Genomic DNA, 15,426 nt, shown 5'->3' with positions numbered 1-15,426 from the left:
CTAGAAGGAGAGACATTAAAAAGTTGTAACTATATTTTAACAGAGAGCTGTTTTAAAAGTTTTGGCATCCACTAGTGATAAATGTTGAAACCTTCACATGCAAGTTCAGCATCCTATTTTTCTCAACAAAGGAGTCCATTCATCAGCTCGCCCATTGTATGGGAGGTGAAAATCTAAAAACCCTAGGATTTGTGACTGCTATTCTCCTTTCAAGATGAAATTAAGGTTAACCACCCAGAAAATTCTGGTTTGTACAAATCTGGAGGTTGAAAATGCCTTGGTACCAGTGAAATATAGCTATTACTTGAGACCATGACTAGGCACAGTTAAGTGATCTGCAGATAACTTGCCAAGAAAGACTTTGTGAATTAGGTCCTGAAATTGTGAATAGTCAACAGGGAGTGAGAGAAGAAAATGGAGCACTAGGGAACACTTGCTTGATGGGCTGCTTTGCTGAGCAATGCACAGCTATACTCAGCATAATGCATTTTTTAAAGTTTGTTATTTTCATATTTTTGTGCAGAGAATTACAAGGCTTGCACCTGGAAGTGACAAATGCATGGATAGCTGTTGGTACTTTCAAACTTCAAAGGCAGTACAGTCTTCCAGCAAAATTTTGATGAGAAAGCTTTTGAATCATGTGCAAACTACAAGGATAATCTCAAGCTTTTTCTTTTTCTAGTGTTGGTGTATGAGGTCCACATATACACGGGTGATAAACTTGGTGCTGAAACAGATTCTAATGTTTATATCAACCTCCTTGGGACAAGAGGAGATGCTGGCAAAAGGAAGCTCCATAGATCTAAGAATAATAATGTAAAATTCCGACAAGGACAGGTGAAGTAAAACCATTGCTGCTTCTGATCAATAGGAGTAAATTATGGTTAGCAAACTGTTTCTTCAAGAAGTGTAAAAATCTTTTTATTTACAATTTTTATTCAAGCAGTTTGCCATTTTCTCACATATTTTATGTATTCAAAATTATTTACAGAGTTACATCATATGAATAATTTTTATCTACTGATTTTGGATCAATCATTTACTGAGAGTATTGGATAGTAGAATTTGAGTACTCTTGGTTATTTATATTGTACATATAGGTAAAATGGTAACAATAACACTTTTGTTCTCCTGAACAGATCACTGTGAATTTTTGACTCAAGTTCTAAATCCTTATTCCCAAGTGTGTTTTCCAATCCTGATGAAGCAGATAGGACTAGAAAATATAGTAAAGAGATGACCAAATAATTCTTTGTAACCAAACCTTGTGTCATGCTAAAGAAATCAAGTGCTGTCTCTGTGGAGTAATTTTAAAGTGTTTTTCATGTTAAAAAACTTTAAAAGATGCTCTCTGTTCGACCAGGACCAATATTCATTTTGGAAAAAAAAAGAAAAAAAAAGAAAAAAAAAAGAAAAAAAAAAAGAAAAAAAAAAAGAAAAAAACCCCTATTTTATACTGTGACAGTCAAAGGAATAGCTGTGTTAAAGACCTTTATCATTTTCCTTGTATGGTTCCACAGATGGATATTTTCTACATAAAGGCTGTCTCACTGGGAGACTTGGAGAAAGTTCTGATTAGCCATGATGGAGCTGGTCCAGGTAGGATTTAACTTCCTAGAGACCAATCTGTTTTCAAGTCCTTTTTAAACACAATGCACTTTATTTATCCTTCATCCTTCATACAAAATGTGACAGAAGGTCTTGCGGTGATAAAAAGTCTTCCCACAGACTGGTCACTGTGATGGGATGGTGAAAAGCATTGGTAATGGACAGCAAAAAGGACACGAGTTTAATGTCAAATACTGTCATTCCACTTTTTGTTTTCAAGTTTATTTATAAGAAAGCACTATTTATTCGCACATAGAAAACTCACAAAAGTGTCACTTACACAGATAAAACAGTCCTTCATTAAACAGAGTGAAGACTGGCCAGAACAGAATTAAAGATACTCAATACCACCTTTACTACCAATCAGATTTTGAGTAGCATAATGTCCTTGCTGCTTTGGGCAATGGTAGAAGATTTTGTTATTTATTTAATATGTGCAAGTCAATGTGGAGCTGCTCCAGTGAGTGACATTGATTTCAGCTTGTAGATTTTTTCAGAAAAAGAAGAGATAATTTTGTGATGAGATGATTTTTTGATACAGGCCTTTGAGTTGTGCATCTCTGAAATGATCTAAGTGATGAGAAAGCTCGCATTTAAAAGTACCCGTGTTGGGTTTGCGTGGCAAGGTTTTAGTAGCGGGGGGGCTACAGGGGAAGCTTCTAGCAGCTTCTCACAGAAGAATTGAACACTGCAAATACGTTTGCAGATTAGTGGTTATGAAGAAGCCAAGTGAAGAGAAAGATTTTTAAAGCAGTTCAGGGCCGCACTGATAATAGATGAGAAAAGCACTTTTACCCTACTCTGTTCTGAAATGGCCTCAAGCAACAGCCATCTTGCTGACTGTACTGTCTAAGGCTCTGAGCAGAGTTGTGACTGTTACAGAAGTAGGCTTATTAGTGCAGCATTGGTATAGGATGTGAACTTGATTCTTCTTATCTTTGTAGTTCTCTAGAGTTTGCTGCCTTCAGCAATATGGATGATTGCATATCTGAGAGTTTCCCATCCTAGTAGGCCAAGACACAACACAGAAGGCAGTGTGGTGGAGCCTACCTACACTGTGTGCCCCAGGACACCATACCATACTCTCTTCTCTTATCTCTCCTTTAATAAGCATCATAGCCATATCACAGGATCAGCATTACAAACGTGCAACCAGACTCAGTTATCTTAAACTGTTCTTTGACAAAGAAGTTCAAAATCTGTGTTTTTGTCTAACCAGGACAATGGATTGAATTCTATGTATAAAAAAATTTATGCCTCAGTAATTAATATGATTGTTCATTGTCCTCAGCACAGACAGATCTCACAGACCTCTTTTGAACTGTATCCAAAACTAACTCAAGATAAGCCTGGCTGGGGGGTTGAGAGCTGGAAAAGGATGGTGAGTCAGGAGAGAGACCATCTAGAGACCCAATGTTTTGGGGTTGAGAGGGAGAAAAGATGACTCCTTTAGAAGTGAGGCTGCCCTTTTTTCTAATCTTATCACTTGCCTGAGTGACAGGGCAGAAGGTCTTTAGTCTTGATTTGGAGACTGTCTTGAAAGGATCGTGGAGCATATGCTTTCTTTGGGGTTCCTAAGCTGCAGAGCATAGATCTTCTCCCACAGCCACTGTGAATGAGGAAAGAAAAGGAATTTTGTCCTAGACAGCAGGGTTTTGACATTGGTCAGCTGTGAGTCACTAGATGATGTGTCTTATCTGCTGAAAGAACCTTCTTTGTAGAAATCTTCCATACATACCTGTACATTTACAGAAGCAGTGCCTTTCATCTTTTTTGGCCTGTTTCAAAGTGACCTGCCTGATTGCTGGTGAATCTTGGTCAGACTAGTAGCCTCCTTCCAAAGAAAGAGCATCTGAGGTATAGGAGGGTGACAGTAGAAGCTTGCAGAGTGTCCTGGGCCTGAAGTCTTGAAGGGGAAATGCAATTCTGCTCCATGCACTGCCTGGGCAAGCCCCTATGGGACAGAGACTGCTGGAAGTCCCCTTTTGGGGACTTCCAGACTCAGATGCAGCCAGGGAGGCAGAGCAAGAGAATAAATAGGACAGTTGTCTGCTTCTGACCAAAACATCCCTCATGCTGGTTTGTTACGATGTGCTGATAAATAATGGTATGAGTCAGGAAAAACCTCGTGAGCAATATGACAAGTTGTGAGTGGTGCAGACACAGTGAGAACAGTATACGTGAAAAGGGCTTCGCAGGAGAACTGTACCAGTCACTGGGATGGTTATTGGAAGTGATCTAAGAGATCAGCGTGGATGTGGCAGTGGTTACTGCTGTTAGGGAGAGGAGGAATTCAGCAGCCTGACAGAAGTGAGGCTGCACAGCTCCATGCCCGCAGGTCCTACTAGTAGCAAGCCTGAGTACATGTTCCCAGTAGACACACACACAAACACATTTAGAAAACACATATAGGTATGCACATGGCCAGCCACACAGATCAACACAGACAGGACCTCGGCACTCACACGCACACAGACAGCACCAATGGCATTATCCTGGTGCCTTCTTCAGCTGATCAGTCCATCAGTGGCAAATATGTATACAGTATGGATGTATAAGGCCTCCAGTAGCTGGGCTTAGATGCTCAGCCTATCCAGTTGCTGGCCCTGGATCATTGGATCCTCAATTTTCCCAGTTGCCAGTACCTAGACATACAAAACCTCTCCAAAGCTGCAGCCCCAGTCCACTTGCAAATAAGAGGGGTAGTCTTAATGATTTGTTAATTAATGCGCTTATATATATGCAATAAAAACTTCACTCACAGAGGACCAAAATTTCCAGCTTTCACAGAGATCTCAGTTAACTGCATAAACAGATTTGTCTCAACATTCTTGTACCTGATCACAAGGAATCAAAAGATGTAGGCTGGGATGTGAATGATATTGGCAGTTCACAGGTGTATGCTTATACTTGTCTCCAAGGAAAAAAACAACACCCTTCTTAAAATTAAAACAGAGCAAGGCAGAGGAGCATTAACGTTGTACCTCTCACGAGAGACACAGAATAATAAAGCTTTCATTCTGTTAATATATCTTACCTATTTAGCTGAGCTGTCTTAATATGACATGTTTCTGCTGGAAAAAGATAATCTGGGCTTTTTCCTTTAGATTTATTAAAAAAAATGCATTATTTCACATGATAAACTTTTTTCATTTTAACACAGGCAATGGATGGTTCCTGGATAAGATTGTCATCAAACATAATGAAGGAAAGGAAGCTCAGGAGGTTGTATTTCCTTGTAATAGGTATGCCATTCATGGAGAAAAAGAATTTGTTACACTGCCAGCAACCTAGGGGAAAAAAAATCGCAGAACAGGCATGTGCATATCACCTAGATGTATGAGCAATGCCCGAGTGTTTCAACATATAAGGAATGCAAAATTTTGCCGTTGAAGACAAAGAACGAAGTTGCTGTATTGGTATAGGAGGCAGTCATAGCCTAATGCCCCAAACCAAATATTGCATAGGAGAAAAGATGCATTGATCTTTTATTTAAATTTTACAGAGACCATATGAAAAGAAATAAGCTTTCAGTTCTCAATCTTTTAAAAAGTATTATGTGTAAAGATCTAGCTGTACTGATTTTGCTCAGTTTCTCTTTTTCAGTCACTGAAAACCTTATATACAACCTGGAAATCTTTGGAAAGACCTGTAACTTTTCTCCTAAAGGAGAGATACAATATTTCCTTTCATTTAGTAAACCTCTACTTGTCTGTCTTACTAGGTCTAGAATTTTGCTGTTATGAGCCATATTGGAAAATGCTTGACTCTCTCAGTTCTAACAATTACTAAACAGCCTATTCTTCCAAATTTTTTATTACCTGAGGCAACTGCAACCTTAACTTTTGGCAGTCATTGAGTTGAATCATATGGCTATAACAGAAAAAAACCACACCCAAACCCATAAAATAAGCCAATAGATGAAAGTAAGGATTTCTGGGTGTTATTTCTATATTAGTATATTTAATACAATAGAAATAATATGAAGAATTGTAATTTAGATCTAGCTAATTATAGTCTGTAGTATATGGTTTCTGGCATTTGTGAGTTTGGGTTACATGGCTGAAATAGTTTCCAGGTTATTTTGGGAAATGTGCCTTCAAGTCTTGAAAATCTTTAGGGGTTCAGTAATGACAGCTCTCCTCCTCTAGGAATCCTACCTGTTTACAAAAACCCCAGGGTTTCAGTTAGCAAGGTTCCTGGAAATGAGTTGCTAAGAACCATTTACGCCACTCAGAACTATTATTCCAATCATCAGGTTTTTGGTTTAGTTTTCCTTTTTGGCTATTAAGCTTTTAAATTGGTTTGGTGTGTATTAAGGATGGTTATTGGAAGAGTAGATGAGAGAGATTGTTTCTTTAATTACAGGGAGATTTTATGAGACTTCTCTAAAGGGAAGGATACTTAATGAAGACACTTGGGCTCTCTATAAAACTGCTTTGTCAAAAAAAAAAATTATTAAGCTCTCAGGAAAAGATTACAGACATTATATATAGAACTAGAGGAGTCCTGTCATTGTTTGCCTGCAGTGTAAGTGTGCTGCCAATGTGTCAAAGTTTACATCCTATTTTTAGAAACTGCTAGTGATCTTTTGTTTCTTAGGAGGGAATGAGGAGAGAGCTCACAAAAGTTAATCAAGCTATTTATTGCAACAATAGTTGAAATACAGTGGAGTTTAGACTTCATGCATATGAGATTTATTCATAGAGTTTTGTATGGACTCTTGGGTTTAAACAATTGCAACATCAACAAGGAGCCCATAAAATAGAATTTGATAGGGAGCATGAATTTATCTATTTTTAAATAAATGAGATTGTTAAAGACAGTAAAGTGTCACTATATCAGCAAGGGGGATCAACTGAAGAGTATGGTGGTATGTTTGTAGTGAAATGATATTGCAGGAAAGATCCTTAAATTCGTCAGTATAAAAGAAAAGGAAAATAAAAGAGAAGTTCAGTTCATTTCTGCAGATCTACAGAAGCTTTAGAAACTTCCAGACTTGCAGGGGTTATAAATCATTTTAAGTACAATGACTATAAGTAACTACTGCAGGTTATATAATGCCCCAAATGTACAATTGAGTCTCTGATCCTGTAAATACTTAGCATTTCATATAATGTATTTCATACAGTACTATAGTACTTCATACAGCTGCCATGAAAATTCCTGTTTGCCTGCAGGAGAGTGAGCCAAAATCTCTTAAGATGAATAAGGCCAACTATGATGAATGTATAAAAGAAAATTCAATCTAGGAAGTAGTTTAAAGGCATAATTTGATAAAAAAGTACAAAAAATGCTGTGGGAGGGAGAAGGTAATTGTTCTTACTTGTAATATACTGATAATTTTTATTAATCTGATTATTTTTGGTTTTGCAATGAAAGATGGCTAGATGAATGTCAAGATGATGGGAAAACTGAGAGGGAGCTAACTGCTATTAGTAAGTATTTTGTTAAAGAAAATTCATGTTATAACAATATAGTGTATACTTAATGCCTAGTTATTACTGAAGAACCCTTCCGAATAAGACCGTAACTTAAGAAGAAAAGTGATAATAAAGCTTATTCACATTTTTTTTTGTTGTTCATATTTTAGACTATGGCAATTCACAGACGGCATTCCTTAAAGGTAAGAGTAGTTTTCTACACCATTGTTTTTGCTGTTTGAATTTAATCTGCAAATCAGTGTTAAGTGACAAATATGTGAGCAAGTGTCCTCATCGTATATGTAAACTATCAACTGTGAGAGAAAATGAAGACAAATTGGTGGGCAGTGGTTTACAGAAAGAACTGGGCCTTTATAGATAATTGAGAAAAACATGCTGCTCATAAACCATTTCTGATTTTCTTTGTATTTACATTATTCTGTCCTGAAATCAGCCAGGAATTCCTGTGAGAAGAGATTCAAGTGTTGTTTTGTCTATCCCAGTGTCACTGTCATTTAATACATGGGGACAGGTCCCCTAGCAAACATCATCAAGTTGAAAAATGTGTTATGAAGTGTCAGTGGAAGCATTTTCAGGTCAAAATCCATCAGGGTATTCCTGAAGTAGCCAGAAATAATGCAGGCTTAAACTCCAGATCCGTTAGTGAAGCTAAGTGTAGTATATGCATTCAGTTGGCTAAATCTGCTTGAATTAGTAAAAAGATTTTAATAAAAATCTACCCAATCAGCTGTTTGTTTTTATACCTACAAAGACAGCCCCATCACTGTAACACACTAGTACCTCCCAAGTGTTTAAAATTTGAGATACTATCTCAAAAATAAAATTTGAGTTTCTCCCTAACCAGAAAAGAGAAACAGATTGACTCAAATAACTTTATGAACATTTAACTGCAAATGCGTATTCTGTATAACTGTGTCTGGGAACTGCATGGGAGAAACTAAAGTAATAAAAATAGCGTTTACTTTTGACTCTGGAAACAGTGACTTGCCTTCTGTAGGATGAGTCCTGGTCTCTCGATCTAATTCCAGTTCCAGTGAAAATTAAATCATTTGCATTCAATCAAACAGTTTAGCCAACAGCTTTATTGTTCCATGGCAACAGAAGTTTGACATGAGGAGACTGATTAACTCAGGTAAGTAAAAGCTTTCACACAGAGAAATTTGATTTTCACAAGAGTGATTTGGAATTGGATTCTGCATTCTGCTAAGTGCATAGTTCAGAGATGCAGCCATAATATCTATTTCACCTTATGTTCAGAAAATAGACTATATTTTACTACTAATCTAAGTTTTTTTTTTCCAGTGCAGCTTCTTTATTGTGCTATAATAAGCAGGCACAGATGCACAAACTGCTGAGAGTCTGTGCATGTCAAGAGCTGTTAGGCACTATATATTGATTATGAGGAGAAAGGAGTGGCTTATTCTTAATCAGTTTGTGAAATGTCACACTGTCAAGATGTCCAGGAGGACCCAAAGAGTGTCTGCTGATTTCTTACGTTGAGATCAGACATTCTGAATAATGAAGATATAGAGGAGAAAAACATTTTTAGGAGCTATTCTGCCAATTAGCTATGCATCAGCTTAGCTCAAACTGCTCTTTAGCCATCTTTTCTTTACCCAGGGGTTCATTCCAATGAGGAACTGAGGTAGGTGAGAGATCGTGCTTTTATGCCTTATGTGAAAAAGAAGATAAGCAGGACTGATCTCAGGATTGTTCATAGTTTAATTTGTGGTGTTGTACTGGTTATCTCATGGACTTTGTATGTGAAAAGATTGAGCTTTATAGGAGGGTAGCAATCACAAGAGGTTTGGAAAGGTGTCTCAGTTCTGTGTCAATCCATCATGACACAGTACCAGGGTTACAGACGATAAGAGAAAATTCCAGAGATGCATAGTCTTGGAAGGAGAAGTAATTGCCTTAAATTCTCCCAGCAGCTGTAGTGTGGTAGAGCAGATAGTAGTGATAAGCAGTTCCACTCACAGTGGAAGTGAAAACTTTCCATTTAATATACATTTATTGAATAAGAGGCAACAACAGCATTGATGTTAGGGAGCCAATGTTTTATGCATTCATGTGGTCATATTATGTACGAGCTGCACTCTGCAAGTGGGCTTCTGGGAAAGCTATGAAAAGTTGATTGGCATAGTTCAGTGGTGTTTTGTGATTTTCAGAATAAGATCAATATGTTTAGGTAAGATCTATAACAAAGGTTACAAAACAAAACAGGAAGTCACTCCAAAGGTCAGAAATTTCATTCTCTGGATAAAGCTGGTAAACTGTTCAACCACCTAGCCAAAGAAGAGACTTTGAAAGTCATCATTGCAAAGTAGGTTACTTGAGGGTTCTCAGTCCTTCTGCGGGCAGGCAGGCATTACGCCAGCTTTACTGAAGCATAAACCCCAGACCCCTGTGAATGCTGCTGCTGGCTGTGGCTATGGATTCTGCCAAAATGCAGTATGCCCATATCAAGTTTTCTCAGCAACCTTTGTACATCTGTAGACTACAGAGAGGCTTTGGCAAGTCAAGCATAAGGACAGATTTATTTGTATTCTTGATTCCACCTTGCATGTTTGATGCAAGAGAAAAAGACAAAAAGATTGCCTTGGTAGGGGAAATGGATAGCTGCTCTCAGCTCTCAAATGATGAAGTTGTTTTGACTTTACATCACCCTAAAACTTTCCTGCACTGAAGGGAAACTTTACTATTTCCATCTTCCATTTTCTCTTTTCCTTTTCTGCTTCAAAATAGGTGGAGTTTCGTAATAACACGTAATAAAAGATTTTCTCTCATAGCAAGGAGACAAGACATAGTATATTCCAATGTTGTCCACACTGCAGTCAGTTAAAAGGAGCTGGGTTCCTGTAATGTGGTCTCTGCAGCATGCTCTGTGGTATTGTGGGCTTTTGTGGGGAGTCCATAAAATATGGTTCAACATTGATGAATGGAGTTCAGTTAAGAGATATTTCTAGGTTGGTTATTCTTTTGTTGTGCAAGGTTGTTGGTATTGAGGCATATAGAAAATTCATAAGAACAGAGAAAATATGCTGTAAATTCCCCCATGACTTCCTTTGGTTTTAAATTATTCCCTACTTTGCCAGTATTTGTTAATGGGGTAAAAACAATCACAGAATTCCTGAATTGTCAATGGATTGGTCCTGCTTCTAAAAAGCAATGACAGTACATATTGCCAGGTGGAGGCTGGACTTCCTGAGAAAATAAAATAAGCAGACTGATCGCTCTGCCTCAAGACAACACAGATTTCTACAGTCTCTGGGAAGTAAGCAACCTACTCCTACATCTAGCAAAGTGTGAATGCGATTCCAGATCTTAAGACCAAAAAAGCACTGGAGTAAAAAAACTGGAATAATGTATTGTAAAAACAATGGTGGCAATCCTCTGAAAACACAGAAATTGTTAGTATTTTAAAAACAGGGAAAAAAGCTTTCCTTTTTCAGTTTTCTAAATTATATTAGAAAATATTGACTTTATGTTTTACCTTGCTCAGTCTGCCATGTGCAGAAGTCATTGCAGGTTTGATTTTCACATTTTTGCTGCAAGCATCTTTCAGGTTCGAAACTGGTGTTTAAAAGACTTTCTGGAAGGAAAAGGGCCCCTGCTTCAAATGTATCTCTGGATACGTACCTGCAATGTGAAATCAGATCCTTGGTTATATTATTTTAGAAAAGAGAGAATTCTGAGATATTTTTTCACGGAAGTCTGTTTTCCCCTCACCATTCATTTTAGCAGTCGTCATACTGATGTCTCAAAGAAAATGGCTGTACCTTTATACACAAGCTAAAAGTACAATAACACATTAACACACTAGTCACTCTGAAAGAAAGCTGACACAGTTCAGTAGTATCAGGGGAAAAGTCTCTTTTAATGTGGTCATGCCTATGAAAAGCGGAAGATGACCTAGTCAAGCCCAGCTATCTGATTTTCAGAACTTACTGAGGACTTCAGAATATCCTGAAAAGAGATAAAGAAATCACTGAACACAATAGGTATTTGGCATCAGTCTCCCGTCTGGTGCAGCTATCCTTACCAAGTAGCTGTCTAAGTGAATATAATATCAGACAAAACATTTTTTTTCTTGTTCTGGCATAAGCAGGTTAAATGAATTTGCTGAATTGACAGAAAATGCCGTCAGTCTGAGTTAGCTCAGTTACCAAATTGTAGAAACATTAAAAGTAAACGTAGGAGAACAAACAGTCACAGATGCTAAGAGGCCTTAAATCTGTTAAACACTGATTTATTTCCTGGAAAACTCCCAACCGGTGTCTTAGCCTTTCTTCTGAAATAATCATTAAAACCACAATCATGGATATTAATTAATTAAATCACCTTGCCTGAAATACCTTCTCTAAACATGCTGCCTCTATGAGCAAGAAACAGACAGTTATGCATCCGTGCTTTCTCTTAACTTGGGGCTTGCTGTCTCCTGAAGCAGAGGGACATTACAGAGAGGAAAAAAAAAAAGGTCACCTAGGAAACACAGTAATACAACATTATCTTAATTTCCCCTCTGCTGTGCGCCTGGGACAGCCTTCAAAATGGGGCATGGTTGGAGAGGATAAGTTCAGGGCTATGTCGGGAGTCTTTGTAAAAATTTGAATCTGCTCATAAACACACGGAGTGCTCAGGAACACCAGAAGCTCAAGCGATGCTTGACTTCACCAAGTGTGACACCCTGAAGGGTACCACATGCCAGCCTGGCACAAGGAGATAAAATTCAAGGCTGGCACACGTATCAAACAACAAAAGTTCCTCATTAGGCAAAGTGTGGATCTTCCACATACTACATCTGACTCATTCCTGAAATGACCTCAAAAAAATGTTCAGAGGGAAGGCTCCTTTCAACTGGTGTGGTACTCAGCAGACTGACTGTGAGATGTGTATTTGCCTGCTGTTTTGTAGCTGAGCCCAGAAGAGTCAGGGAATAGTCAGATGTAATGCAGAAAAAGCTTCTATAAGAAGAGGGAAAGCAGAATTAACTAAAGAAAACAATGTGAAACACTGGGGGAAAATAAATCAAGAAAACCAGATCAGGTTTTAACCCAATCTCCATCTCCAAGAAGGTGGAGGAAAATAAAAGGTATGGAAAAAAGTACACAGTACAATAAGAAAAAGAATCACATCCAATTTATTTCTGAATTAAACTATTCCAAAATTTATTTTGTCAGGACATTGCATTGTAGGCTTACACACACTTACAAAATAGTTCTCTGTTATATGAATCCCATTATCAAATTGCCATATTCTCACAGTACCAGTCACAGGCAAAACATAGGCTTTTGATTTCCTTCCACTGTTAAGTTCCCTTTGCCATGCAGGATCAAGCATCTTTTTTACAAATAATTCTTTTGAATGCAAGGGAAGATTCACATTTAAGCAGTTAAGTAATTTTCTAATCTATACTGTCCATCTAAGACACAGTATTTTTTCCACACCTGGATTGGTTTTCTGTAGCTTCTTGTTTGCATTCTGGACTTCAAAAGTTATGAGTACAGGTCACCTACCAAAAAGAATCTCTGAAAGGCCTAAGCCATGAGCTGAGGTCAGTGCAAACACTTCTTTGGAATTCCCTAAATTTTGGATTCAACCCTAATGCATGATCCGATCTGACAAAGGAGCAGACTGAACATGACAAATTAGGTTAGACAAATCTGAGAAAATAGGTCTAAGTTTCATTGTTTAACTAGTTGTGTATTAGCCAGCAGTTCTTGCAAATGGATCACATATAAGTCTTTCAAAATATTATTTTCTTTTTCATGTTACATATGAACAGTTTAAGAACAGAAATTTATTAAATTAATTACTGCAATTAAAGTAATTATTTTGCTGTAAAGAATGCAAAGACCTAGCCAAATAGTCTTTTTGCTGTTTCCTTGGTGTTAATTTCTGCTTGGGTACCTGCTTCAACAGTTGTCTTACGTTTATCAAGTCTTATTTAAGTTATAATTATCTTCAAGAGAAGAAATGTCTATTTGTCTATTTTTAGAAAACGTGATATAAGTTCATAGTAAACTTTAAATTCTTTGTTGTAATAATGACAAAAATATCCATTACTCTCTGCCATTGATACTAAAAATGTGATGGTTTTATTTTGTTTAGCACAACAGTGGAGAGTGCAGGTTCAAACAGATGGAGATTCCCCAGAGCCACAGGAGTGTAAAAGGACCCTTGTGATTTATGGCTCAAAGGGCAAAAGTGATGAGCTTCTGCTTTCGCCACAAACCCCAGGATATGTATGCTTTCTACCTAGAGCAACAGATGAATTCATTGTAAGTCGTAAATATACAGTAGTATACAAAGTTTATAATGGCATTCCTCTCTAACCGAAAGATATATATATACACACATATGGAATGTTAGTTTGGCTGGAGGAAATGACGTATTTATTTACAAAGATAGAATAATATAACTTTAAATCTTGGGTTATCTTCTGCTGGCAGTCCTGTTCTACTGCAACCAGCTGCAGTGTCCTCTCTGATTTTCAGTGCCTTCAAGTGTATGTATAATGGAGAAAAATGGTTCCTTTTGTGTGATTTATTGCATTCATCAGCTCATCTTGCATTTTTTCTAATTCTCTAAAGATTCCTGAGTCGCAGTTTATACAAAAGGCAGTATACAATTATTTGAGAATGCAGAAGATGGAGATTGGACAGTATTCTCTGAGGACACAAGTGGGCGTTTCTTTCCTTTCTTTCAGTCTCTGTAAAGCAGTCTCCACTCTCCCCAAAAATAGTTCTGTCTCTCAGGCCAGCAGGCAGAGGATTTTTCTGGATAATCGTAAACCACAGGAGAATGCATTCACGCATATCAAAGTGTGATGAACCCTGAAGCAATAGCATATACATGGCCAGTATTAAAATCAACCCTAAGACAGTCCTGACTACCTGTACGCCTGACACGCATCCTGCTGCTTTGAGAGGATTCATCTGAGGCATCTTTTTAATGTTCACATTCTGTCCTGGCTTTCTAGGTTAAGTCACTGCAAATTCTGTTGATTGGCATGCAGCACAGCTTCTAGCCAGTGAGATGAGAGAAATAGCTTGCAATTCAAGGCAATTTTATAAAGCTCAGAATACTTTTCAATGGCTGCAATAAACATTCTGAAAACAATGGCAAAACTACATTTAGAAAATGTTGTCAAAGCTCCATCATAATGACCTGATACAGGCTGAATTTTTAATTTAAATAACAAGCTAAAGCAATTTAGGAACTTTACGAGGAGTAAATGAAAAGATAAATGGCACTTGTTAAAGACAAGAAAGCAGCTGCTTATCAGAAAACAGACAGGGAACACACTGAGCTTCCTAAGCCATCGACATAAACTGAAGAGGTCAACAGAGGCAGAATCTATGTATGGAGCAACCACACCAGCTGGCTGAATTTTGGCAAGCGTCATTCCATAAAGCAGACCTCTGCTACATCCAACTTGTTGGTAGTTTCCCAAATGGCATGTGTTCCTTGTTAAGATTGCCTAATTTCAGTGACTGAGTATTACGCTTGGAGAAATTAGGGTTGTTATGTGTCAGTTGTGGTTGTCCCTCATAGTCTACTATCCCAGGTACCATGGTACTATATCCATCGTACTGGGCCTCCACTCCAACAGCTTTCTAACTGCTTGTTCATACTTTGGATTGGCTTTGGGTTAGTGCCTACATTTTCCCCTTAGCTATTAGTGTCCTTGTTTTGTTGCTTTGTATGAAGAAGTTAATACTATTTGAGCATTGTTTACTGTGCATGAAATTTTGTCTCTTTGCCACATTGCTTACAGTGTTTTACAGTTTTTGTGGCATTCTAAGGAAATCAGAATAGCAAGTCTGATATAAAGAAGCATTTGGGGATTCACAGATATCTCCATAAATACCTTCATATCTTCTCTAGCTGGTTCAGCTAAAAAACCTAGTTTCTTTTTACTCTCCCTTTCTTTGTTCTTACTATGGCTATTCAGAAGAATGCAGAAGATTTGCTCATGTTCTCCCACTGCAGCAGCAGTCTGGAGGCACGAGTATGATATCACAAGGAGGACAAGCTGTGAATTCAGCTTTCCAACAAGCAGCAGTAAATGAACTTTTAAAACCCCCCAAGATCCTGGTCATAGACAAATGTCCTTACTAATGTAATGCAGTAAAAAGAACGACAAGTTACGTGCTATAAGCAGCTCACGTTTTGAAACAGTAAGCTTAATTTTGACCTCAGAGATACATTTATTGCACACTGAGGACAGGAAGGCATGTAAATTCCTGATTTTCCAGGTGCTCTCCCACAAATGTGTGCACAGATGTGTATCGTGTTCAGAATGATTATTCAATCCAAAATATTTCTAACCAACTCCTATGAAAGAGCAGGTGTAGTTTAATTGCAC

General features: G+C 37.7%; 1 protein-coding gene across 1 annotated transcript in view; it reads left to right on the top strand.

Annotated features, from left to right (window-relative positions):
* RP1 (RP1 axonemal microtubule associated) overlaps positions 1-15,426 on the top strand; it is a 209,716-nt gene that overhangs the window by 115,770 nt on the left and 78,520 nt on the right. Inside the window, exons 27-32 of the mRNA XM_075744095.1 lie at positions 683-837; positions 1,521-1,599; positions 4,772-4,853; positions 6,991-7,046; positions 7,202-7,234; positions 13,167-13,336. Of these exons, the coding sequence (XP_075600210.1) occupies positions 683-837; positions 1,521-1,599; positions 4,772-4,853; positions 6,991-7,046; positions 7,202-7,234; positions 13,167-13,336 (575 nt within the window). The remainder of the gene's footprint in view (positions 1-682; positions 838-1,520; positions 1,600-4,771; positions 4,854-6,990; positions 7,047-7,201; positions 7,235-13,166; positions 13,337-15,426) is intronic.

This window comes from Balearica regulorum, chromosome 2 (assembly GCF_011004875.1).
Source record: "Balearica regulorum gibbericeps isolate bBalReg1 chromosome 2, bBalReg1.pri, whole genome shotgun sequence".
NCBI classification, from domain to species: Eukaryota; Metazoa; Chordata; class Aves; order Gruiformes; family Gruidae; genus Balearica; species Balearica regulorum.
This window is presented reverse-complemented; position numbering and strand designations above follow the sequence as displayed.